General features: G+C 44.9%; 1 protein-coding gene across 2 annotated transcripts in view; it reads right to left on the reverse strand.

Annotated features, from left to right (window-relative positions):
• Positions 1–23,915, reverse strand: part of LOC132675490 (immunoglobulin lambda-1 light chain-like) — a 500,428-nt gene that overhangs the window by 460,383 nt on the left and 16,130 nt on the right. The window contains exons 1-2 of one of the 2 annotated variants that reach the window (XM_078435658.2): positions 13,910–13,991; positions 13,506–13,797 (exon numbers count right to left, since the gene is read on the reverse strand). The exons of the other annotated variant lie outside the window; for it this stretch is intronic. Coding sequence (XP_078291784.1) covers positions 13,506–13,797; positions 13,910–13,955 — 338 coding nt within the window. The 5' untranslated portion in view covers positions 13,956–13,991. Of the gene's footprint in view, positions 1–13,505; positions 13,798–13,909; positions 13,992–23,915 lie in introns of those variants that run through there. 2 annotated transcript variants of the gene reach the window in all.

Genomic DNA, 23,915 nt, shown 5'->3' on the forward strand with positions numbered 1-23,915 from the left:
GTTTTATTTTCTTAAGTTTTATTTATTTATTTATTTTGAGAGAGAGAGAGAGAGAAAGAGAAAATGAGTAGGGGAGGGGCAGAGAGAGAGCGAAAGAGAATCCCAAGCAGGCTCCACACTACCAATGCAAAGCTGCCTGACGTGGGGCTTGAACTCACAAACCGTGAGATCATGGCCTGAGCTGAAATCAAGAGTCAGATGCTTAAGCGACCCAACCACCCAGACACCCCGAAATATCCCCATGTTACCACTGAACAAGACAGGGAAGTTGTTGACGCCTCCATCATGGGGGTGAACTTGGGACCTCATCTCCATACCTCTGATCAAGAATGTTCTCCCTAGGAGCTCACTCACATGCCATCCAGCTCCTAAGGGTTAGCTCCAAGCCACACCCCCTTCTTCGGTGCCTCCTTCCTCCCCAAACTTGCTGAATCTGCCCATTATCCTCTAACAGCTACCAGTGTTCCCACTGGCTTCCTTCCTCCCTCCTCCTCATTCATGTTCACTGAAACATCTGGACTTTTCTTCATAAGCTTGAATTAGATCCTGTGTCTTTTTGTCAAATGCTCCAGTGGCTCCTGTATCCACCTACAATACTCAACTCCCCTCACTCCATGGTAACAGTTTACATGTGTTTATGCTTTTCCTGGTTTGTTTTCCCTGTCCCAGATAGCGTCAGCTCCCTGAGGACAGGGGCAATCCCTGTCTTGCCTACACTGTATCCTGAGCCTCTAGACCAAGTGTGGTACCAAGTATGTTTTAGTAAATAGTGTGGGACGAAGGAGCTCTTGGTGAGTCAACTGTCCTAAGTCAAATGCAGTTGGACTCCTGTGTCTCTGGTTCCAACCTGACACTTCATGGACCTGGCCCCCAGGGAAGGCTGACCATTGCATCAAGGGATTTCTGCTCAATGTGAGACGGTATCACAATATGTGTTGCCAAGGACTGGATTTGGGGACATAGTTTGAGAGGATGAGGACAGATTGTAAATTATGTACAGTTAGATGCAATAAGTGTCCAGAGAGTGAAGGGCCCACAAGAGGAGGAGGGAGGCTGCATCTTGATTCTTCACTGATCTGGAACAGTGTTTGTCCAGATGGCCCCATGTCTGGACCCAGTGGTCAGACTTGTCTTAGGACAGGACCTAAGAAATCATGCCTTGGCAGACCTGAAGCCAGAGGTTTCATCTCAGATAACAATGAGACAAGATCTCCTCAGTCCCTATTTCTATGGCTTCCACATATGTGTTTTGTGCCAGGCCACAATTTCATCTCATGTTGCTGCTTTTTCTGCTACAGATGATTTTGTCCTTGAGATCTGACCCCAACCTCATGGATGGATGAGTCTGTAGATCCTGGAAACAGGAACCTAAATTACAGAAAATATAGGGGGCAGGGATATTTGGAGTTCCTTATTACTTGGTCCAAAGCCTAACTCACTTTGGGGATTCAGAGCACAAAGCTCGGGATGCCAGCAAGGTTAGCGAATGGGGAGGGAATGGCAGAAAAGAGAAAATAAATCTGAATACAAATTGAGAAGGAAACCCTGGGCGTTCCTCTGCTACATCGGTGCAGGAGACTTGATACACATTTGCTAAGATACACACTCATTTTAAATTTCCTCACAGATCAGTTCATTCCTTACAAGATCACGTAGATCTTGCCTTACATTGACAAGTTAGTAGAAAGAATCCATGAAAACTGTCATTGTAGACAGATGAAATTGGGAGTGGGTGCTCAAGGAGCTAGAATCTCATTTCCTCCTAGGCCTGGGACATGGGGCCTTTCATTGTGCTGGTCAGTGGGGTTCAAATTCATCCTTAAGTTGCAGTCAAGAACTTCAGCACACAAGACTTCTCCAGTAGGCATGACTTCCCACTACATATGCCTCCACAAGACCAGGCAAACAACATCCCATGTGGGGTAGGGATACACCCACATGCCTTCCAAGAGAGGCCAAGGCAGCCATTGGAGGTGACCTCTTTTTGATCAGTTTCCTCAGACTGTCTTCCCGGGAATTATGGATGCAAGTTCCACTTGTAACCCTTGAAAATACAGAGTTTCTGAGATCACATGCTGCCCTCTTCATGTGCCTGTCTTCTGGCCCCAATTCTCCAACAAGTTACAAGTCACAGGGTCCTTCGCCAGGTTGAAGTGATGAACAGAAACCATCGCCCCAGATGCACACTGTGGGGGGCACTATATAGACTCATCGCCAGGGGTCCCCAGCAACAGGCCTGTTGCACTCACACTCCGTGCTTCCGCCTTCGGACAGAGGGTCCTCTACCCGGTCTGTGTCCTTGGTTGACACTGCATGTCTGTGCTCTCACCCTGACTTGTTTCTTCTGACTTCAGACCAACTTCCTGGGCCTTATCCTCCTCAGAGACAAGCTGGCCTGAGGACACAGGGCAGGATTCTCCCAGGGCTATATTCCAGTCACATGTTTTCTTAGTGTTTCTACTTTCTTTTCTTTTTTCTTTTCTAAAATTCCCCACCATTTCAAGGACATTTTACCAAAGCTATTACAATGATTGTATTGGTCAATTCTGGGAGGATTGACATCTTTACCAAGTTGAATATTTAAGATTAAATTTTTTAAAGTTTATTTTTATTTTATTTTTGAGACAGAGAGAGACAGAGCATGAACGGGGGAGGGTCAGAGAGAGAGGGAGACACAGAATCGGAAGCAGGCTCCAGGCTCTGAGCCATCAGCCCAGAGCCCAACGTGGGGCTCGAACTCATGGACCGCGAGATCATGACCTGAGCTGAAGTCGGACGCTTAACTGACTGAGCCACCCAGGCGCCCCCAAGTTGAATATTTAGACCCATAAGCCAGATAGATTTGTACATGTATTTAAACCTTTAATCTCCCTTTGAATGGTTTATAATTTTTAGTGCATAAAATTCTCAAATTCTTTCAGATCTTTCCTTATATGTTTCATATTTTTGATGCTATTGTAGATGATATTATTTCTAATTTTCATCTTTGGAGGTTGATGCTAGAATAGATAATACAATTCCCACGTGTGTGTGGGGATTGCATCCCCACCCCAAATGGAAACACTCGGACCAGAAGCATATCTGAGTCACTCTACACTTTCCAGAGAGCATGGCCAGAATCAGCCTTTTCATTCTTATCCAATTTCTTCATTAAGAGCTATTAATCTCTGAGCATGGGATTACTTCCAGTGCAACATTAACAGGGTGAGACTATATTATCAATGGATTAATCCAAATTTTGATCTGAAGAAAAGTATGTGATACTATCAGATCAAGTGGACTGAGGAAACTCAGGTGCTGACAGAAGAAATGACAATGCCATTGACCCCCTAAGCCAGGCAGGGTAGAGCCCCTGTTGTGAAGGGCACACCAGGTCAGGAGGGTGCAGGCCAGGTTTTTGTTTCACTTCCCCATAGATCTGGAGCACAGTGGAAGTCTTTAGAAGGAGGGTAGCTGGGTCATCCCCTGCTGGCACAGGGAACCTGTAAACACAGACCCTCATGGGAAACGGGGCAGCGGAAAAGGTGAAGCTGCTTGGTGGTCTGTGACAGTGAGGGTGACACCCACTCAAGAGCTGCCATGGATCTGGAGATGTCCCTACCTGTGCAGTGAGCCAGGAGCACCAGGAGCACAAGGAGAAGGGTCCAGGCCATGATGGATGCTCCTCCTGCAGCCCCAGATCAGGGCGGGCATGTAGCGGTTTCTTTTGTCTTCTCCCTGGACTCATGGGGACCAGCTGTTCACACAGATTTCCATCCTGCCTACTAGCTGAAGTGTCAGCTTAGTCCCTTAGAAAGAGGGGGCTGATTTCCACAGAGACTCAGAGTTTGTCTCCTGGGAGGGACCAGGGAAGAAACAGCTGCTGGAAATTTCCACAGACCTGTGAGCAGGAGACCCCTCCCAGCCAGAGGGGACACAGCTGCTGAGTCCTCACTAGCACACATAGGCAAAAGTGTGGGCGCCCTAAGGGGGTTGTAGGGTACACAGCAGGGGGCCCCCAGTGTGCTCTTCCTGGGGAGGCCGACAGTGCCCCCTGCTGCCCACAGGTCAAGCTTCAGTCTGTCCCTGGAAAGGATGTCAGGGACACTGACCTGACAGCCTGGCCACTGTCAGACCACAAGCATCCACGTGCCATATGCCCTAGTGCCCAAGGTAACTCATATGAACAAACAGCCTTCCCACCAAGAATTTCTGTGTTTGTCAGAGAAAGAATTGTGGTGAATCACCACCAAGCACCGTGAATGGGGCCGCAGTGGGTTGAGAATGCAGCGGTTTCTGGAAGCACACACCTGAGCTGCTGTCTCAGGTGGGCCACATGAGGGAGGAGACTGGTTCTCTGGGTGGAGAGTTGGGACCAGGGTTCCTACAGCAGGACAAATAAAACACACTACCTTCCCAGAAGAAAGATGGAATTGGAGGTGGGTGGGGCATCAGATATGATGTGTTGAGGGGACGGAAACTACGTCATTTGACAGCAGCTTTGAGCAAATGGAATGTAAGTGCGAAAGGGGTGAGGACGTTTGACGCCTAAGTGTAAAAGTACTTCTATGTCAGAGTGAGGTGCTTGGCTTTTATTTTATTTGTATTTCTTAGAGATTGAAAACGGGAGAAATATTGTTGAAATGCAGCATATTGTTTTTATTTATTCTGTTTAACTTTTCAGCTTTTCCAAGTATAATAAAAAATCAAACATAGTATGCACTTAAGGCACAGAATGGAGATTGGATATACATTAAAATTGTGAGGTGAAACAATCAAGCTAATCAATACATTTATCACTTCATATACATGCCAGTTTTCTATTTTTATTCCTCCCTCCCTCCCTCCTTCCTTCATTCCTTTCTTCGCTCTCTCTTTTCTTCTTTCTTTCTTTCTTTCTTTCTTTCTCCTCTCTCTTTTCTTCTTTCTCTTTTCTTTCTTTCTTTCTTTCTTTCTTTCTTTCTTTCTTTCTTTCTTTCTTTCTTTTTTTATGAGAACCCTTAAGATCTATCCTGTCTGCAAATTTCAAATCTACAGTACAGTATTATTAACTAAGAAACTTATACTTTAGACAGACATTGTGGTGTCAGTTTCAACAATGTGCCTGACGACAACAGAGCAGGCAAGGCCGTGTCCGGAGGGCCTGAGGGCTGAGTATACAGGGAATCTGGAGGAGGAAGATGAGCAAGTAGGGCCCACAAGGAAGGGCATGGAGAGGTGACCGTGGCCCTGGACTGAGGGTGAGGGAAAGGATGAGCTGAGGGCTCCAGCTGTGTGCACTGTCGGGAAGGACATGAGAAGGAAAAATAAGGTTGAGGACAGTTAAAGGGGTTTGTGTCACATGTGTAAAGGTGGGCATGTGGGAACTACATGGGAACAAGAACGTGAGATATGCGAAGTCCGTCTTCCCCGTACAGTGGCCGGAGCATCGCTTCCTGCTGTGCACTAGCTCCGGGTCAGTGGTAAGGAAAGGAGAAGATAAGAGAGGGGGGAAGATGAAAAAAAGGAATAAGAAGGAAACGCAGGGAGCACCCCTGCTCACAGAACCAAGATAAAGCGTACAAATCCATTAGAAGTAAATCAGGAAATCCCTCAGTTTTTTTTTTTTTACTCCTGTCTTTATGTAATTACTTAAGCAATTACCGTTCAGATTTGTGCTCCTTTTAATTCTTCTGTTCTCTTTTTAATGTGTACTATTTTTTTTCTGTATTCATTCAGTTACTAAGACCATTGTGTTAATATCTGCAACTGTAATTGTGGGCTAGTTATTCCTCTCTTTGCTTCTATAATTTATTCTTCAGATAATTTTGCAAAGGTATGTTATTATATACTTCTCTTTTTTCTTGAATAGATTATTTTATCACTATTAAATGTGTCACTGGTTTTCTAGAAAATTTCTTCCCTTAGTCTTTGGCGTGACACTTATATAACCACATCTTTTTGTACTTTCATGGTTACAGGGTATACTTTTTTTTAAATTGTAACCATCATGCTCTGTTAGGTCAATCCATGTCTGTAACTGGAACAATTTGTCCATTTAAATGCAATATAATTTAACATCATTATGTAGTATATTAAGTTTAATATCATTTTTGTTATTTTGTTCTCTTCTTAAATCTAGATTTAGATTTAAACAATTTAAGTTCCTTTATTACTCTTTTCTTAGAAGTCTCTGTTTGTCAAAAGACTACCTGCTCTCCGCAGAGAGGTATCCACTGTATTTACTTTCCAATCTGGGTTTTGACCGGGCCTTTGTACTCAGTCTGGAATTTAATTTTCTTTTCTGGTGTACTTATGACTCATTTTCCTCTCTATTAGTCCAGTTTTGTAAGTGTTCTCAGGATGAACATTGATATAAAACATTATACAGTAAAAGGGACCTCTATCTTCTTAGAAATTCTTTCTCAGCTCATCCATTAAGGGGCATTCAGGGAAGGGAATCCCACTCACATTCATCCCTATTATATTTATTTGGTAATGTTCCATGGGTTAACAGTGAAAAGACAACAAAATGTCTGGATTTTTTCCGGTAATATCAGGGTTCTCTGGACAATGTAGGATGGGTTCATAGGCCTTTTTCTCTAAAATAGTGAGATTCCTTTCAGCATCATTCCAGACCGAGTCAGAGGGAAAACAGAGAAAGACTATGACACATGCTCTTACACTTTACTGGTCTCACCCTGGTAATTACATCTGCAACAGTCTCATTTACAAAAAGGTCTCATCCTGAAATATGAGAGTTTTTAGAACTTTTAATCACATGAATTGTTGGAGACACAGTTCAACGCGTAACAATTAATATCCACAGTTTTTTCAGATTTTCTTAGTTTTTCCCTAATGTCCTTTTTCTGTAGTAAGATCCAGTTTAAGATTCTTTGAGACATTGAGTTGTGAATTGTCCTTAAGCTTCTCTTACTGTGACACTTCTTCAGACTGTCCCTCTTGTTGGTGCCTTTGTCCATACTTACTGAGTGGGGGTTATGCCTGACGTCATTCAAGCCAAGGGATTACACCTGTTCCATGAAATCTCTGGACGGGAATGTGTCTCATCTGATCCATTTATTTATACCATCAGTTAACAATATGGACGGCAGATACATGTGTAGACACTGAGTTACAACCCAATCCTTTTATGTTCCTGTGGTTGAAATCTTTCTAGTTTTGCCTCAGGGGGGCCCTTTAGGTTGGCTTGAGAGCTCCTAGACAAACCCTGTCCTTGTGTGTGTGCTCACATGGGTATGTGTGGTGGTTGTGCGCTGATTTGCTTGCGTTTGTTTGGGAGACAATGCCAGACAATGACAGAGTGTCATTTAAGGGCCATTAGTATCATATAGAATAATCTGTGGCTCAGAGTGTTTTCCTCTGTTCACATGATTAATTCTTTTTCGGTGTTTAGCACCCCCACGACCTACAGATGTTTGCAGAGTTTTGCTTCTTCCAATGTTGGATATAATTATCAAATTATTTATAAAAGTGGCACCTCCTGGGTGACCTCTTAGTTGGTTCCTGGTTTGGGTATTTACATTTAAACTTAGAATAAGTATCCATGTGCCAAGTTTAAGTTGCTTCCAGGCCTTAGTGATTAGGAATAAGTTATTATAAGCATTGAAGTGCAGGGTTTTTCCTATGGACAAAAGTTTTGAAACTTATCTTCATAATTTTATAATTTTAAATTGGCATTTTTTCACAAATAAGAGATAACAAGACAACACTAGACACCACCAATGAGATAATAGTACCAGATGCAAATAAGGCTGACTTATTTTTCAGGTACCACATGGGTAGAGTTCAGAGGAAAAATGAAAATGCTTCATTTCTTTTTATATCAGAAGGAAAAATTGATATGATCTGGCCTAGAATAAAATACCTCAGCTGATAAAACAAGAGATTTCTCTTTCATCAAGACTCTGTGTTGGAAGGGCTTTCTGAGAGTGACTTTGAGGACAGAAAGGACAGGAGGAACCTCACTCACGGGAGGTGCCCTTGCATGGACCTGCGCCCAAGTCATCAGCCACAGAATGAGCAGAATCACAGGCTAAGCTGAGAAGGCAACTGCTGATGTGTTTCCCTCTTTACAGATGAGTAACTAGGTTTTTGTCTCACTTCCCCACAGGCCTGGACCACTGTGTAAGCTCTGCCACTGCTATACCATGATGAGCAGTAATAACCAGCCTCGTCTTCGGCCTGGAGCCCAGTGATGGTCAGGGTGCCTGTGCTGCCAGACTTGGAGCCGGAGAATCGATCAGGGACCCCTGAGGGTCGGTTGCTATTATCATAGATGATGGTTTTGGGGGCCATTCCTGGGATTTGTTGGTACCAGCCCACGTAACTACCAACTCCAGTGCAGGAGATAGTGACCCTCTGGCCCAGGGCCCCAGACACTGAGGATGGTTGATTCGGCCCCGACTGAGCCCAAATCCCTGGAAAGAGAAACAACAGAGAGGATATTCCTGGGGTCTAGAGACAAGAGGAGGAATCAGGCCCACACCTGTGCTTCCAGAACCCCTTCCCGTGTCCCCACATCGAGTCACCTGTGCAGTGAGCGAGGAGGGTGAGGAAGAGAGGGGACCAGGCCATGGCGGAGGTCAGCACCGATCCTGCCTTCTGTTGCCTCACAGCTGAGCAGAGTCTCCCTTCACCTCTCCCTTCACCTCTTGATCTGTTGAGAGGGGGAGGGCCCAACCATGCAAATGCGACCCCCCTGTTTTCTGACTCCTCACTGACTTCTATAGGTGCCTCTGCCTGAGGAGGCCAGGGGGATGAGCAAGGGAGGGGCAACTTTAGGGCAGGGGGTGGGGAGGTCACAGATGTGAGCCCTGAGCCGAGGGCACAGACAGTGGCAGGTGGCAGGACTCAGCTCTGGTCTACCATGACCCCTAAGAAACAGGGCTTGAGTGCCCCTTAGCGTCCAGACACAGACATGCCATTGTATGACGTTAGCAGAGCCCATCAGAGACCACTTCTGCCTCCCCACTGCTCTAGCCTCTGTCCTGCTTCAGGGCTAGGCCAGGTGTCCCCACATGTGGCCCCCATCACCTCAGGGCAGACTCTGTTCTACTCAAACTCCTGGGGGTGAGCCTGTCCATGGCTCCCTTGACTGTTCATGGGTCAGGCCAGAGGAGGTGTCTCTATACACATTCCTGTAAGAGTAAAGGTGTACCAATAGGGGAAGGAGTTATCTGGATATGACAGCGGAGGCAGGGCTCCAGGCATGGGTGCCTGGGAGCAGCAGAGAACAGAGGGCAGCTCCCATGGGGAAATTTGGCAGATGGACCTGACCCTGATGAGATCGTTCTTTACATGTGCTTCTTAGATGGAGTGTGTTGATTCACACTCTATCTTGGGATCTATGTGAATGTGCTCATTGTCAGACGTCTGAGTCATTCCAGTTTTCTCTCCCAAAGTGCATCAGGAAATATCAGTGAGATCCTAAGGATCCCATCTGGGGAATCTGCTCTAGGATTCATGTATACTCTTTCTGAATTCCTTCCCAAATCATGGTAGCTCTGTTCCGGAGACCTTGCAAAGGCCCGTTTCAGCCTATGCGTTCCTTGGGTGTAAGAGGAACTTGAATGACTTTCTGGTCTTTTTATTCTATGGCATCAATCTATGTGTCTCTCGAGAACAATACCACGTTGGTTTTCATGACTACAGCTTTGTTAATATAATTTCAAATGGGAAGTATGGTGTCTCGAGGTTTGTTCCTTCTCAAGATTGTTTTGGCAATTTGGGGTCTTTTCTGGTTGTATACAAATTCGGGTTTTTTTAGTTTCTGTGAAAAATGTCATTGGAATTTTTATGGGGATTGCATTGAATTTATAGAGTGCTTTGAGTAGTGTGGACATTTTAGCATTATATTTATTGTGGAGATGCCTGGATTTAGGAACTACCTGAAGGTTGTGTATGAGGTCTAAGTGTTTGTCTAAGATGACCTCCATCTCTGTGGTTAAAAATGTGGATGGATTATGATGATTCAAACGAAAGAAAAGATACTAGTTTTGGCAATAAGGTAAAGAATGTGGATATGTGCATTTTTTATTTTTATTTTTTTCACTGATGTACTCTTTTTAAATCAAAACCTTTCCTGGGCACCAGCTAAGTACCGGTAAGGTGCAGACACTTAGTGTGGGAGGACAAACAAAACTGTCAAGGTCGTGGAGCCTGTTGGGTTTTCATCTGATTCACTATGACAGACAAGGAGGAGATGTTTCTTGTGAGGTATTCAATGGGAAGCATTAAATATTTATAGGACTAGAACACACGGTTGTATGTTAACCGAGAGTTGATGACTAGAAGTGTGTATGTGTATAACTGTATCTTATGTATTATCTTTATGAAGTTTGTGTTTTATATATATATATGTGTGTGTGTGTATATATATATATGTATATGTATATATATGTATGTATATATATATATACACATATATATGTGTATATATATATACATATATATGTGTATATATATATATACATACATATATATGTGTGTATATATATATATATATATATATATATATATATATATGATATAAATCCCAGGAGATATATCCTAGATGTATTGTCATGAACAGTATAGAGAGGGATTAGATAAACCACTGGGGAAAATAATTGTGTGAATATTTACAGGAGGAGTAGAAACTTGTGTGACACAGAGAAGGACTGGAGAGGGATCTGGTGTGAGTAATTATAATACATTGCACACTGAGAAAGGAGGGCTTAGAGCACCAGGAACTTCTGGGTCATGGGACTGAGCTCCGTTGGGTAGTAAGGTCTGTCTGGATGATACCTGTTCGGGTATTTTCCTGCTGGCCTGCCTCACAGCTCAGTCTCTCAGTGCCAGTGTGAACAGGCCACCGCTGACCCCGGTCCTGGTCACCCAGCTGCTCTGATAACACACAGCATCCCTAGAGGACACTCTGACCTTTGCAGATGGATATTTGAGCTTTCAGTGCCCAAGGAAAGAGCATGATTGCATCCTCTCCTGGGTGATTGGGATGGAGACATTAATTTTCTTCGGGTCACTAACAGCGTCCAGGCTGCTCACCATGGGGCTTAGTTTACAGTGTTTATGTTCCTGGACATATTAGTGTTCCCTGACATTAGGTTTGCTTGCTGCAGGGCCCTGGCATCACTACCAGTCTCCAATCTAAATTTGTTTTAAAGTTTATTTTTTTTAAGACATAGAGAGACAGAAAGACAGAGAGAGAGAGCGAGCAGGGAGTTACAGAGAGATAGCGGGAGACACAGAATCAAGAGCAAGCTCCAGGCTCTGATTCCGTGGCACAGAGCCCAAGGCAGGGCTTCGGCTCACGAACCACGAGATCATGTACTGAGCCAAATTCCTAAACTTAACCGACTGAGCTACCCAGGCACCCCTACCAGTCTCCAATCGAAACCAATTTCAAGGCCTCATATTTCCCAGGTTCACTCCCGGTTCATACGTGATAAAAAGTCCATGGGGGTTATCCTTGAACTTTGAATTCTTTTTGCTGTTGTTGCTGTATTATGAGAATCTCCTGTTATATCCTATCACTTTCATGGTACAGGCTCTGGGGTCTGTGAAGTCTCTGTTTGTCAAAAGACTACCGGCTCTCCGCAAACAAGTACCCACTGTACTCTCTTCCCAATCTGGGTTTTGACCAGACCTTTATACTTAGTCTGGAATTTAATTTTCTTCTCTAGTATACTCATGACCCATTTGCCTCTCTATTAGTCCAGTTTTGTAAGTGTTCTCGAATGAACATTGGTATAAACCATTATACAGTACAAGAAAATCTATCTTAGAAATTTGTTCTCTGCTCATCCATTAAGGGGCATTCAGGGAACGAATCCCACTCACATTCAACCCTATTATCTTTATTTGGTAAATGTTCCATGGGTTAACGGTGAAAAGACAACAAAATGTCTAGATTTTTCCGGTCATACCAGGGTTCTCTGGACAAGGTAGGATGGGTTCATAGGCTTTTTTCTCTAAAATAGTGAGATTCCTTTCAGCATCATTGCAGGCCGAGTCAGAGGGAAAACAAAGACAGAGAAAGCCTAGAACACATGCAGTTACACTCTACTGGTCTCACCCTGGTAATTACATCTGCAACAGTCTCATTTCCAAAAAGGTCTCATCCTGAAATATGGGAGTTTTTAGAACTTTTAATCACATGAATTATTGGAGACACAGTTCAACGCGTAACAATTAATATCCACAGTTTATTCAGATTTTCTTAGTTTTTACCTAGTGTCCTTTTTCTGTTGTATGATCCAGTTTATGATTCTTTGCGACATTGAGTTGTGAATTGTCCTTAAGCTTCTCTTACTGTGACACTTCTTCAGACTGTCCCTCTTTTGGTGCTTTTGTGCATACTTACTGAGTGCGGGCTATGCCTGACGTCATTCAAGCCAAGGGTTTACACCTGTTCCATGAAATCTCTGCACGGAAATGTGTCTCATCTGATTCCATATATTTATATCATCAGTTAACAATATAGACGGCAGACATATGTGTAGACACTGAGTTACAACCCAATCCTTTTATGTTCCTGTGGTCGAAATCTTTCTAGTTTTGCCTCATGGGGGCCCTTTAGGTTGGCTCGTGAGCTCCTAGACACACCCTGTCCTTGTGTGTGTGCGCACACGGGTATGTGTGGTGGTTGTGCGCTGATGTGCTTGCGTTTGTTTGGGAGACAATGCCAGACAATGACAGAGTGTCATTTAAGTGCCATTAGTATCATATAGAATAATTCTGTGGCTCAGAGTGTTTTCCTCTGTTCACACGATTAATTCTTTTTCAGTGTTTAGCACCCCCGCGACCTACAGATGTTTGCAGAGTTTTGCTTCTTCCAATGTTGGATATAATTATCAAATTATTTATAAAAGTGGCACCTCCTTGGTGACCTCTTAGTTGGTTCCTGGTTTGGGTGATTATTTTAAACGTAGAATAAATATCCATGTGCCATGTTTAGGGTGCTTTCAGGCTTTAGTGATTAGGAATCAGTTGTTATAAACATTGAAGTGCAGGGTTTTTCCTATGGACAAAATTTATGAAACTTATCCTCATAATTTTATAATTTTAAATTGGCATTTTTTCACAAATAATAGATAAGAAGAAGAGACTAGGCACTGCCATGGAGATAATAGTACCAGATGCAAATAAGGCTGACTTATTCTTCAGGCACCACATGGGTAGAGATCAGAGAAAAAATAAAAATGCGTCATTTATTTTTATATCAGAAGGAAAAATTGATATGATCTGGCCTAGAAGTAAAATACCTCAGCTGATAAAACAAGAGATTTGTCTTCCATCAAGACTCTGTGTCGGAAGGGTTTTCTGAGATTGACTTTGAGGACAGAAAGGACAGGAGGAACCTCACTCACGGGAGGTGACTTTGCATGGACCTGTGCCCAAGTCATCAGCCACAGAATGAGCGGAATCACAGGCTAAGCTCAGGAGGCAACTGTTGATGTGTTTCCCTCTTTACAGATGAGTAACTAGGTTTTTGTCTCACTTCCCCACAGGCCTGGACCACTGTGTAAGCACTGCCACTGCTGTACCACGATGAGCAGTAATAATCGGCCTCGTCCTCGGCCTGGAGCCCAGTGATGGTCAGGGTGCCTGTGCTGCCAGACTTGGAGCCGGAGAATCGATCTGGGACCCCTGAGGGTCGGTTGCTATTATCATAGATGATGGTTTTGGGGGCCATTCCTGGGATTTGTTGGTACCAACCCACGTAACTACCAACTCCAGTGCAGGAGATAGTGACCCTCTGGCCCAGGGCCCCAGACACTGAGGATGGTTGAGTCAGCCCCGACTGAGCCCAAGACCCTGGAAGGAGAAACAAACAGAGAGGATATTCCTGGGGTGTAGAGACAAGAGGAGGAATCAGGCGCACACTTGTGCTTCCAGGACCCCTTCCCGTGTCCCCACATCGAGTCACCTGTGCAGTGAGCGAGGAGGGTGAGGAGAAGAGGAGACCAGGCCATGGCGGAGGTCAGCACCGATCCTGCCTTCTGTTGCCTCACAGCTGAGCAGAGCCTCCCTTCACCTCTCCCTTCACCTCTTGATTTGTTGAAAGGGGGAGGGCCCAACCATGCAAATGCGACCCCCCTGTTTTTTGACTCCTCACTGACTTCTTTAGGTGCCTCTGTGTGAGTATGTCAGGGGGATGGGTAAGGGAGGGGCAATTTCAGGGCAGTGGGTGGGGAGGTCACAGATGTGAGCCCTGAGCAGAGGGCACAGGCAGTGGCAGGTGGCAGTTCTCATCTCTGATCTACCGTGACCCCTCAGAAACAGAACTTGAGTGCCCCTTAGCGTCCAGACACAGACATGCCATTGTATGAGGTGAGCACAGCCCATCAGAGACCACTTCTGCCTCCCCACTGCTCTAGCCACTCTCCCCTGCCTCAGGGTTAGACCAGGTGTCCCACATGTGGCCCCCCATCACCTCAGGGCAGACTCTCTGTTCTACTCAGACTCCTGGGGGTGAGCCTGTCCATGGCTCCCTTGACTGTTCATGGATCAGGACTGAAGAGTTGTCTCTACACACATTCCTCTAACAGTAAATGTGTACCAATAGGAGAAGGAGTTAACTGGATATGACAGCGGAGGCAGGGGTTCAGGCACTCATCCCAATGCAGGAAGCAGCAGAGAGCAGAGGGCAGCTCCCATGGGGAATTTTGGCAGATGGGACCTGACCCTGATGAGATTATTCTTTACATGTGCTTCTTACCCAGGTGGAGTGTGTTGATTCACACTCTATCCCGGCATCTATGTCAATGTGCTCATTGTCAGACGTCTGAGTCATTCCAGTTTTCTCTCCCAAAGTGCATCAGGAAATATCAGTGAGATCCTAAGGATCCCATTTGGGGCATCTGCTCTAGGATTCATGTATATTCTTTCTGAATTCCTTCCCAAATCCATGGTAGCTCTGTTCCGGAGACCTTGAAAAGGTCCTGTTTTCAGCCTATGTCTTCCCTGGTGGTCAAGAGGAACTTGAATGACTTTCTGGTGTTTTTATTCTATGGCATGAATCTATGTGTCTCCTGAGAACAATACCACATTTGTTTTCATGACTACAGCTTTGTAATATAATTTGAAAGTGCAAAGTATGGTGTCTTGAGGTTTGTTCCTTCTCAAGATTGCTTTGGCAGTTTGGGGTCTTTACTGGTTCTATACGAAATTCAGGTTTTTTTTTTTATCTCTGTGCAAAACTTCATTGGAATTTTTATGGGGATTGCATTGAATTTATAGAGTGCTTTGGGCAGTGTGGATATTTTAGCATTACATTTATTGTGGAGATCCCTGGATTTAGGAATTACCTGGAGGCTGTGTGTGAGGTCTACGTGTTTGTCTAAGATGACCTCCATCTCTGTGCTTAAAAATGTGGATGGATTATCATGATTCAAACAAAAGAAGAGATACTAGTTTTGGCAATAAGGTAAAGAATGTGGATATGTGCATTTTTCCTTTTTTTCACTGATGTATTCTTTAAAAATCAAAAACCTTTCCTGAGCACCAGCGAAGTATTGGTAAGCTGCAGACACTCAGTGTTGCAAGGACAAACAAAACTGTCAAGGTCGTGGGGCATGTTGGGTTTTCATGTGACTCACTATGACAGACAAGGAGGAGATGTTTCTTGTGAGGTATTCAATGGGAAGGATTAAATATTTATACGCTAGAGCACACGGTTCTATGTTAACCAAGAGTCGATGACTAGAAGTGTGTATGTGCGCATGTAACTGTATCTTATGTTTTATTTATATGTAGTTTGTGTTTCATATATTTTTATATGTACACATATATGTACGTGTGTGTATATATATATATATATATATATATATACATATACACATATATATGTGTGTATATATATGATACAAATCCCAGGAGATATATCCTAGTTGTATTGTCATGAACAGTGCAGAGATGGATTAGATAAACCACTGGGGAAAATAATTGTGTGAATATTTACATATGAGTAGAACCTTGTGTGACACAGAGAAGGCCTAGAGAAGGATCTGGTGTGAGTAATTATAATACATTGCACACTGAGAAAGGAGGGCTTAGAGCACCAGGAACTTCTGGGTCATGGGACTGAGCTCTGTCGGCTAGTAAGGTCTGTCTGGAAGATACCTGTTCAGGTATTTTCCTTCTGGCCTGCCTCACAGCCCTGTCCTCTCAGTGCCAGTGTGAACAGGCCACCGCTGACCCCGGTCTTGGTCACCCAGCTGCTCTGACAACACACAACATCCCTAGAGGACACTCTGACCTTTGCAGATGGATATTTGAGCTTTCAGTATTCAGGGAAGGAGCATGAGTAGATCCTCTTCTGGGTGCTTGGAATGGAGACATTAATTTTCTTCAGGTCACTGACAACGTCCCGGCTGGTCAACATAGGGCTTATTTTACAATGTTTATGTTCCTGGACATATTAGTGTTCCCTGACATTGGGTTTGCTTGCTGCGGGGGCCTGGCATCGCTACCAGTCTCCGATCTAAATTTGTTTTAATGTTTATTTTTTTTTAGAGAGAGAGGACAGAGAGAAAGAAAAAAGAGAGACATAGAGAGAGAGAGAGAGAGAGAGAGAGAGAGAGAGCAGGGAGGTACAGAGAGAGAGCGGGAGACGCAGAATCAAAAGCAAGCTCCAGGCTCTGATTCTGTGGCACAGAGCCCCAGGCAGGGCTTTGGTTAATGAACCACGAGATCAAGACCTGAGCCAAAGTCTGAAGCTTAACCGACTGAGCCATCCAGGCACCCCTACCAGTCTCCAATCGAAACCAATTTCAAAGCCTCATATTTCCCAGGATCACTCCCGGTTCATATGTGATAAAAAGTCCATGGGGGTTATCCTTGAACTTTGAATACTTTTTGCTGTTGTTGCTGTATTGTGAGAGTCTCCTGTTATCCCACCACCTCCATGGTACAGGCTCTGGGGCATCTGAAGTCTCTGTTTGTCAAAAGACTACCTGTTCTCCGCAGAGAAGTATCCACTGAATTCCCAATCTGGGTTTTGACCAGGCCTTTATACTTAGTCTGGAATTTATTTTCTTCTCTGGTATACTTATGACCTGTTTGCCTCTCTATTGGTCCGGTTTTGTAAGGGTTCTCAGTGTCAACATTGATATAAACCATTATACCGTACAAGGGAATCTATCTTCTTAGAAATTTGTTCTCTGCTCATCCATTTAGGGGAATTCAGGAAAGGCAATCCCACTCACATTCAACCTTATTATCTTTATTTGGTAAATGTTCCATGGGTTAGCAGTGAAAAGACAACAAAATGTCTAGATTTTTTCCGGTAATACCAGGGTTCTCTGGACAAGGTAGGATGGGTTCATAGGCTTTTTTCTCTAAAATAGTGAGATTCCTTTCAGCATCATTGCAGGCCGAGTCAGAGGAAAAACAAAGACAGAGAAAGCCTAGAACACATGCAGTTACACTTTACTGGTCTCACCCTGGTAATTACATCTGCAACAGTCTCATTTCCAAATAGGTTCTCATCCTGAAAAATGGGAGTTTTTAGAAGATTTAATCACATGAATTGTTGGAGACACAATTCAACGCGTAACAATTAATATCCACAGTTTATTCAGATTTTCTTAGTTTTTTCCTAATGTCCTTTTTCTGCAGTAAGATCCAGTTTAAGATTCTTTGTGACATTCAGTTGTGAATTGTCCTTAAGCTTTTCTTACTGTGACACTTCTTCAGACTGTCCCTCTTGTTGGTGCCTTTGTCCATACTTACTGAGTGGGGGTTATGCCTGACATCATTCAAGCCAAGGGTTTACACCTGTTCCATGAAATCTCTGCACGGGAATGTGTCTCATGTGATTCCATTTATTTATACCATCAGTTAACAATATGGACGGCAGACATATGTGTAGACACTGAGTTACAACCCAATCCTTTTATGTTCCTGTGGTTGAAATCTTTCTAGTTTTGCCTCATGGGGGCCCTTTAAGTTGGCTCGTGAGCTCCTAGACACACCCTGTCCTTGTGTGTGTGCGCACACGGGTATTTGTGGTGGTTGTGCACTGATTTGCTTGCGTTTGTTTGGGAGACAATGACAGACAATGACAGAGTGTCATTTAAGTGCCATTAGTATCATATAGAATAATTCTGTGGCTCAGAGTGTTTTCCTCTGTCACATGATTAATTCTTTTTCAGCGTTTAGCACCCCCGCGACCTACAGATGTTTGCAGAGTTTTGCTTCTTCCAATGTTGGATATAATTATCAAATTATTTATAAAAGTGGCACCTCCTGGGTGACCTCTTAGTTGGTTCCTGGTTTGGGTGAGTATTTTAAACCTAGAATAAATATCCATGTGCCAAGCTTAGGGTGCTTTCAGGCTTTAGTGATGAGGAATCAGTTGTTATAAACATTGAAGTGCAGAGATTTTCCGATGGACAAAGGTTTTGAAACTTATCTTCATAATTTTATAATTTTAAATTGGCAGTTTTTCACAAATAATAGATAAGAAGAGGAGACTAGCCACTGCCATGGAGATAATAGTACCAGATGCAAATAAGGCTTATGTATTCTTCAGGCACCACATGGGTAGAGTTCAGAGAAAAAATAAAAATGCTTCATTTATTTTTATATCAGAAGGAAAAATTGATATGATCAGGCCTAGAAGTAAAATACCTCAGCTGATAAAACAAGAGATTTGTCTTCCATCAAGACTCTGTGTCACAAGGGTTTTCTGAGAGTGACTTTGAGGACAGAAAGGCCAAGAGGAACCTCACTCATGGGAGGTGCCCTTGCATGGACTTGCGTCCAAGTCATCAGCCACGGAATGAGCAGAATCACAGTCTAAGCTGAGGAGGCAACTGCTGATGTGTTTCCCTCTTTACAGATTAGTAACTAGGTTTTTGTCTCACTTCCCCACAGGCCTGGACCACTGTGTAAACACTGCCACTGCTGTACCACGATAAGCAGTAATAATCAGCCTCGTCCTCAGCCTGGAGCCCAGTGATGGTCAGAGTGCCTGTGCTGCCAGACTTGGAGCCGGAGAATCGATCTGGGACCCCTGAGGGTCGGTTGCTATTATTATAGATGATGGTTTTGGGGGCCATTCCTGGGATTTGTTGGTACCAATCCACGTAACTACCAACTCCAGTGCAGGAGATAGTGACCCTCTGGCCCAGGGCCCCAGACACTGAAGATGGTTGATTCGGCCCCGACTGAGCCCAAATCCCTGGAAAGAGAAACAACAGAGAGGATATTCCTGGGGTGTAGAGACAAGAGGAGGAATCAGGCGCACACTTGTGCTTCCAGGACCCCTTCTCGTGTCCCCACATCAAGTCACCTGTGCAGTGAGCGAGGAGGGTGAGGAGGAGAGGGGACCAGGCCATGGTGGAGGTCAGCACCGATCCTGCCTTCTGTTGCCTCACAGCTGAGCAGAGTCTCCCTTCACCTCACCCTTCACGTCTTGATCTGTTGAGAGGGGGAGGGCCCAACCATGCAAATGCGACCCCCCTGTTTTCTGACTCCTCACTGACTTCTTTAGGTGCCTCTGTCTGAGGATGTCTGGGGGATGGGCAGGGTGGGGGCAATTTCAGGGCAGGGGTGGGGAGGTCACAGATGTGAGGCCTGAGCAGAGGGCACAGGCAGTGGCAGGTGGCAGTTCTCATCTCTGATCTACCGTGACCCCTCAGAAACAGGCCTTGAGTGCCCCTTAGTGTCCAGACACAGACAAGTCATTGTATGACTTTAGCAGAGCCCATCAGAGACCACTTCTGCCTCCCTACTGCTCTAGCCACTCTCCTCTACCTGTTAGGCCAGGTCTCCCCACGTGGCCCCCCATCACCTCAGGGCAGACTCTCTGTTCTACTCAGACTCCTGGGGGTGAGACTGTCCATGGCTCCCTTGACTGTTCATGGGTCAGGCCTGAGGAGTTGTCTCTACACACATTCCTCTAACAGTAAATGTGTACCAATAGGGGAAGTAGTTAACTGAATATGACAGTGGACACAGGGCTCCAGGCACCCATGCCAATGCAGGGAACAGCAGAGAGCAGAGGGCAGCTCCCATGGGGAAGTTTGGCAGATGGGACCTGACCCCAATGAGATTATTCTTTACATGTGCTTCTTACCCAGGTGGAGTGTGTTGACTCACACTCTATCTCGGCATCTATGTCAATGTGCTCATTGTCAGACGTCTGAGTCATTCCAGTTTTCTCTCCCAAAGTGCATCAGGAAATATCAGTGAGATCCTAAGGATCCCATTTGGGGCATCTGCTCTAGGCTTCATGTATATTCTTTCTGAATTCCCTCCCAAATCCATGGTAGCTCTGTTCCGGAGACCTTGCAAAGGACCGTTTTCAGCCTATGTCTTCCCTGGTGGTCAAGAGGAACTTGAGTGACTTTCTGGTGTTTTTATTCTATGGCATCAACCTATGTGTCTCTCGAGAACAATACCGCATTGGTTTTCATGACTACAGGTTTGTAATATAATTTGAAAGTGCAAAGTATGGTGTCTCAAGGTTTGTTCCTTCTCAAGATTGCTTTGGCAGTTTGGGGTCTTTTCTGGTTCTATACAAAATTTGTTTTTTTTTTTAAATTTCTGTGCAAAATGTCATTGGAGTTTTATGGGGATTTCATTGAATTTATAGAGTGCTTTGGGTAGTGTGGACATTTTAGCATTATATTTATTGTGGAGATCCCTGGATAGGAATTACCTGGAGGCTGTGTGTGAGGTCTACGTGTTTGTCTAAGATGACCTCCATCTCTGTGCTTAAAAATGTGGATGGATTATGATGATTCAAATGATAGAAGAGATACTAGTTTTGGCAATAAGGTAAAGAATGTGGATATGTGTATTTTTTCTTTTTTTATTCACTGATGTATTCTTTTTAATTCAAAAACCTTTCCTGGGCACCAGCTAGGTGCCGGTAGACTGCAGACACTCAGTATTGAAAGGACAAACAAAACTGTCAAGGTTGTGGAGCCTGTTGGGTTTTCATCTGACTCACTATGACAGACAAAGAGGAGATGTTTCATGTGACGTATTCAATGGGAAGCATTAAATATTTATAGGACTAGAGCACAGGGTTCTATGTTAATCGAGAGTCGATGACTAGAAGTGTGTGTGTGTGTATAACTATCTTATGTTTTATTTATATGTAGTTTGTGTTTCATATATATATATGTATATATGTATATATATATGTATGTGTATATATACACACACACACATATGTATGATATAAATTCCAGAAGATATATCCTAGATGTAGGATCCTAGATGTTGTCATGAACAGTGCAGAGATGGATTAGATAAACACTGGGGAAAACAATTGTGTGAATATTTACAGGAGGAGTAGAACCTTGTGTGACACTCGGAAGGACTAGAGAAGGATCTGGTGTGAGTAATTATAATACATTGCACACTGAGAAAGGAGGGCTTAGAGCACCAGGAACTTCTGAGTCATGGGATGAGCTCTTTCCTTACAATTCCCAAGCTTCTGCAGGTTCCCAAATATGCAGTCCCGTCTGGAAGGGAAACCCTTCTGGTGCCAGGGACCGAGTCACCTCCAGTGTCTCCCTCACCATTGGGGCTTCCTGGCTGCATCCTGGGATGACTGTGTTGCTGACTATAGCCTATGCGTGCTCTTGGGAAAAGGCAACGTGAGAGGCACATGTCCCTTGTTTCTAATTACAGTGTGTCCTTGAAGAATCTCATGTGCATTCTTGTTAATGGACCCTGCCCCATGAAGTGTGAGGATGGGGGCAGGTGCAGAGGATTATGGGGACTGGCTTGCCTGGGTGGGAAGTGTCCTGACATGACAAAGAGATGGGATGTCTCCTCAGGCCTTCCTGATACAGCCTGTGGAGTGGTGAGCCTGCCCTCTGCACTTCTTATCCCTCAGTGCAGGACACAACTTCCCTGAGGGAGTCACTCACCTGACGTCCCAACAACACAACTATCTAAGTGGTGGGGGGCACTGAGTGATTCATGCTGAGGTAGCCACAGCTCTGAAGTAAGGACTGAGATGTGGTGGTGCCTGCCACACAGGAGGTAGCACTTGGGGGATCAGAAGCCCCCGACCCTGTGTAGGGATGGGTGGGGTGCCAGGGAGGCTCAAGTCCAGAGGGTCCCTCTCTCTCCTCAACTCCAGTTCCTTCTCCCAGTCCTAAGTGAGTCTGAACTCTGAGACAGCAGGGGGCGCTGGACGTCTGTCCCTGTGCATGAGGGAGGTGCAGGGATGGCTGAGGGGTGTCTCAGCTGGGCACCCAGTCCTGGAACCCTGCCTTGTACCCTCTGCTCTATGCTCACCGGGGCCCACATTTGGCTCCCCAGTCCCCCACCCCCACCCCCCACTCAGCTGTCACCATATTCAGTGAGTAGGTTTCAGGACCCAGGAGGGGAGTGATTTTCATGAAGGATTCCTCTCTGCTCTCCAAAGTGGGGAGGGGATGAGAGAGGCTTTGTGCAGTTCTCTCACTGGTGGGCTCAGTCAGGGGCACAGCCTGGGCTGTCTCCACCTTGACCTGGACCCCTCTCCTCTCCCCCCTTGTTCTCCGCTTAGGTGACTGGCTGTGGAAAGCAAGGTGAGTGATTATGGGCTGGGGTGTGCTGGGCTCCTTCTTCCTCTCTTTTGAAGAACAAGCTGGAGGCATTCCCTCAGGACCTGCCTCTCCGTGTCTCCACTGCTCTGTTGCAGGGTCCTGGGCACAGTGTGCCCCGACACAGGAGGCCTCCCTGTCAGGGTTTCAGGGGCACAAGGTGACCCTCACCTGGACGGGAATTAGCAACAGTGTTGGAGCAAATTATGTGGGCTGCTTCCAAGAGATTTCTCTCAGCGTTACCACAACTGTGGTGCTCAGAAGAAATGGGCCCTCGGGTATCTCAGCTCGGTTCTCTGGCTCCCACTCTGGGAACAAGGCCTCTAGGACTTTCTCAGCCTGCAGCCTGAGGATGATCCTTATTGTTAGTGCTCAACATGGGGCAGAAACATCAGTTCTGACTTACTGCTGCAGGCCCATGGGGACCTGAGACAGAAAGCTGTCTCTGTCACCCCCAGGACTGCCGGTGAGAAACAGACAGGGAGGCCTTGGAGACCCTGGAGGGTCTGAGGGTCTGACTCTGAGCACAGAGGAAATTTAAAGGGTCAGTGACAGTAGTTGCCTCTCATGTTGTTTTTTCTTTCTCTCCTGTCTCTCTTTCTTTCTTTCTTTCTTTCTTTCTTTCTTTCTTTCTTTTTCTTTCTTTCTTTCTTTTCTTTCTTTCTTTTCTTCTTTCTTTCTTTCTTCTTTCTTTCATCTTTTCTTTCCTTTTGTTTGCTTTTCTTTCTCTCTCTCTCTCTTTATCTCCCTATCTCTCTCCCTTTCCTCTTTCCTTCTTTCCTCCCTTCCTTTCTTCCTTGGATAAAGAGCTTTATTTGGATTAAATGAGAGCTGGAGAAAGCAAAGGGCTTGAGACGCCTGTGAGATAGGTTCCAAAAGGGCAGGCAGAGCTTATCAACCCAATGGACTCCATTTCCCAGCAGCCTTCCAGTTAGTAGGGTCAGTAAAGTCCTGCTGGGAAATGTATTTGCCAGTAAATGACCAATGTTTGCCCACCATCACTACAATGGTAGAGTTTCTCTTTTCCATAATTAAAACTCCATATCACTTCCCACGACACCACGAAGATTGCAAAAAAGTTTAAAAAATCACATTTGACACCTCTTATACTCGTCTTCAGTAGTTAGCTGCGAAGACTCATCATCTGCCAAAAAGAGTTCTACTAAACTCATCAGCTGAAATGTCCATCCAAGTAGTGAGAAGACAGTCTTTACTAACCCATATTCATTCTTATCCAATTCCCCCGGCCAGCCATGGCTGAACAGCAGAGTAAGGCTCAGAGAGGGGTGAAGGAGGAGGGGGATGGGGCTAATTTTCCCCAGTACAAAGATGCCATCTGATTCTTGGTCGGAGAGCAGAACCAGAAAGGCTTGAGGG

Source organism: Panthera onca, chromosome D3, assembly GCF_046562875.1.
Source record: "Panthera onca isolate mPanOnc1 chromosome D3, mPanOnc1 haplotype 2, whole genome shotgun sequence".
In the NCBI taxonomy this organism is placed as follows: Eukaryota; Metazoa; Chordata; class Mammalia; order Carnivora; family Felidae; genus Panthera; species Panthera onca.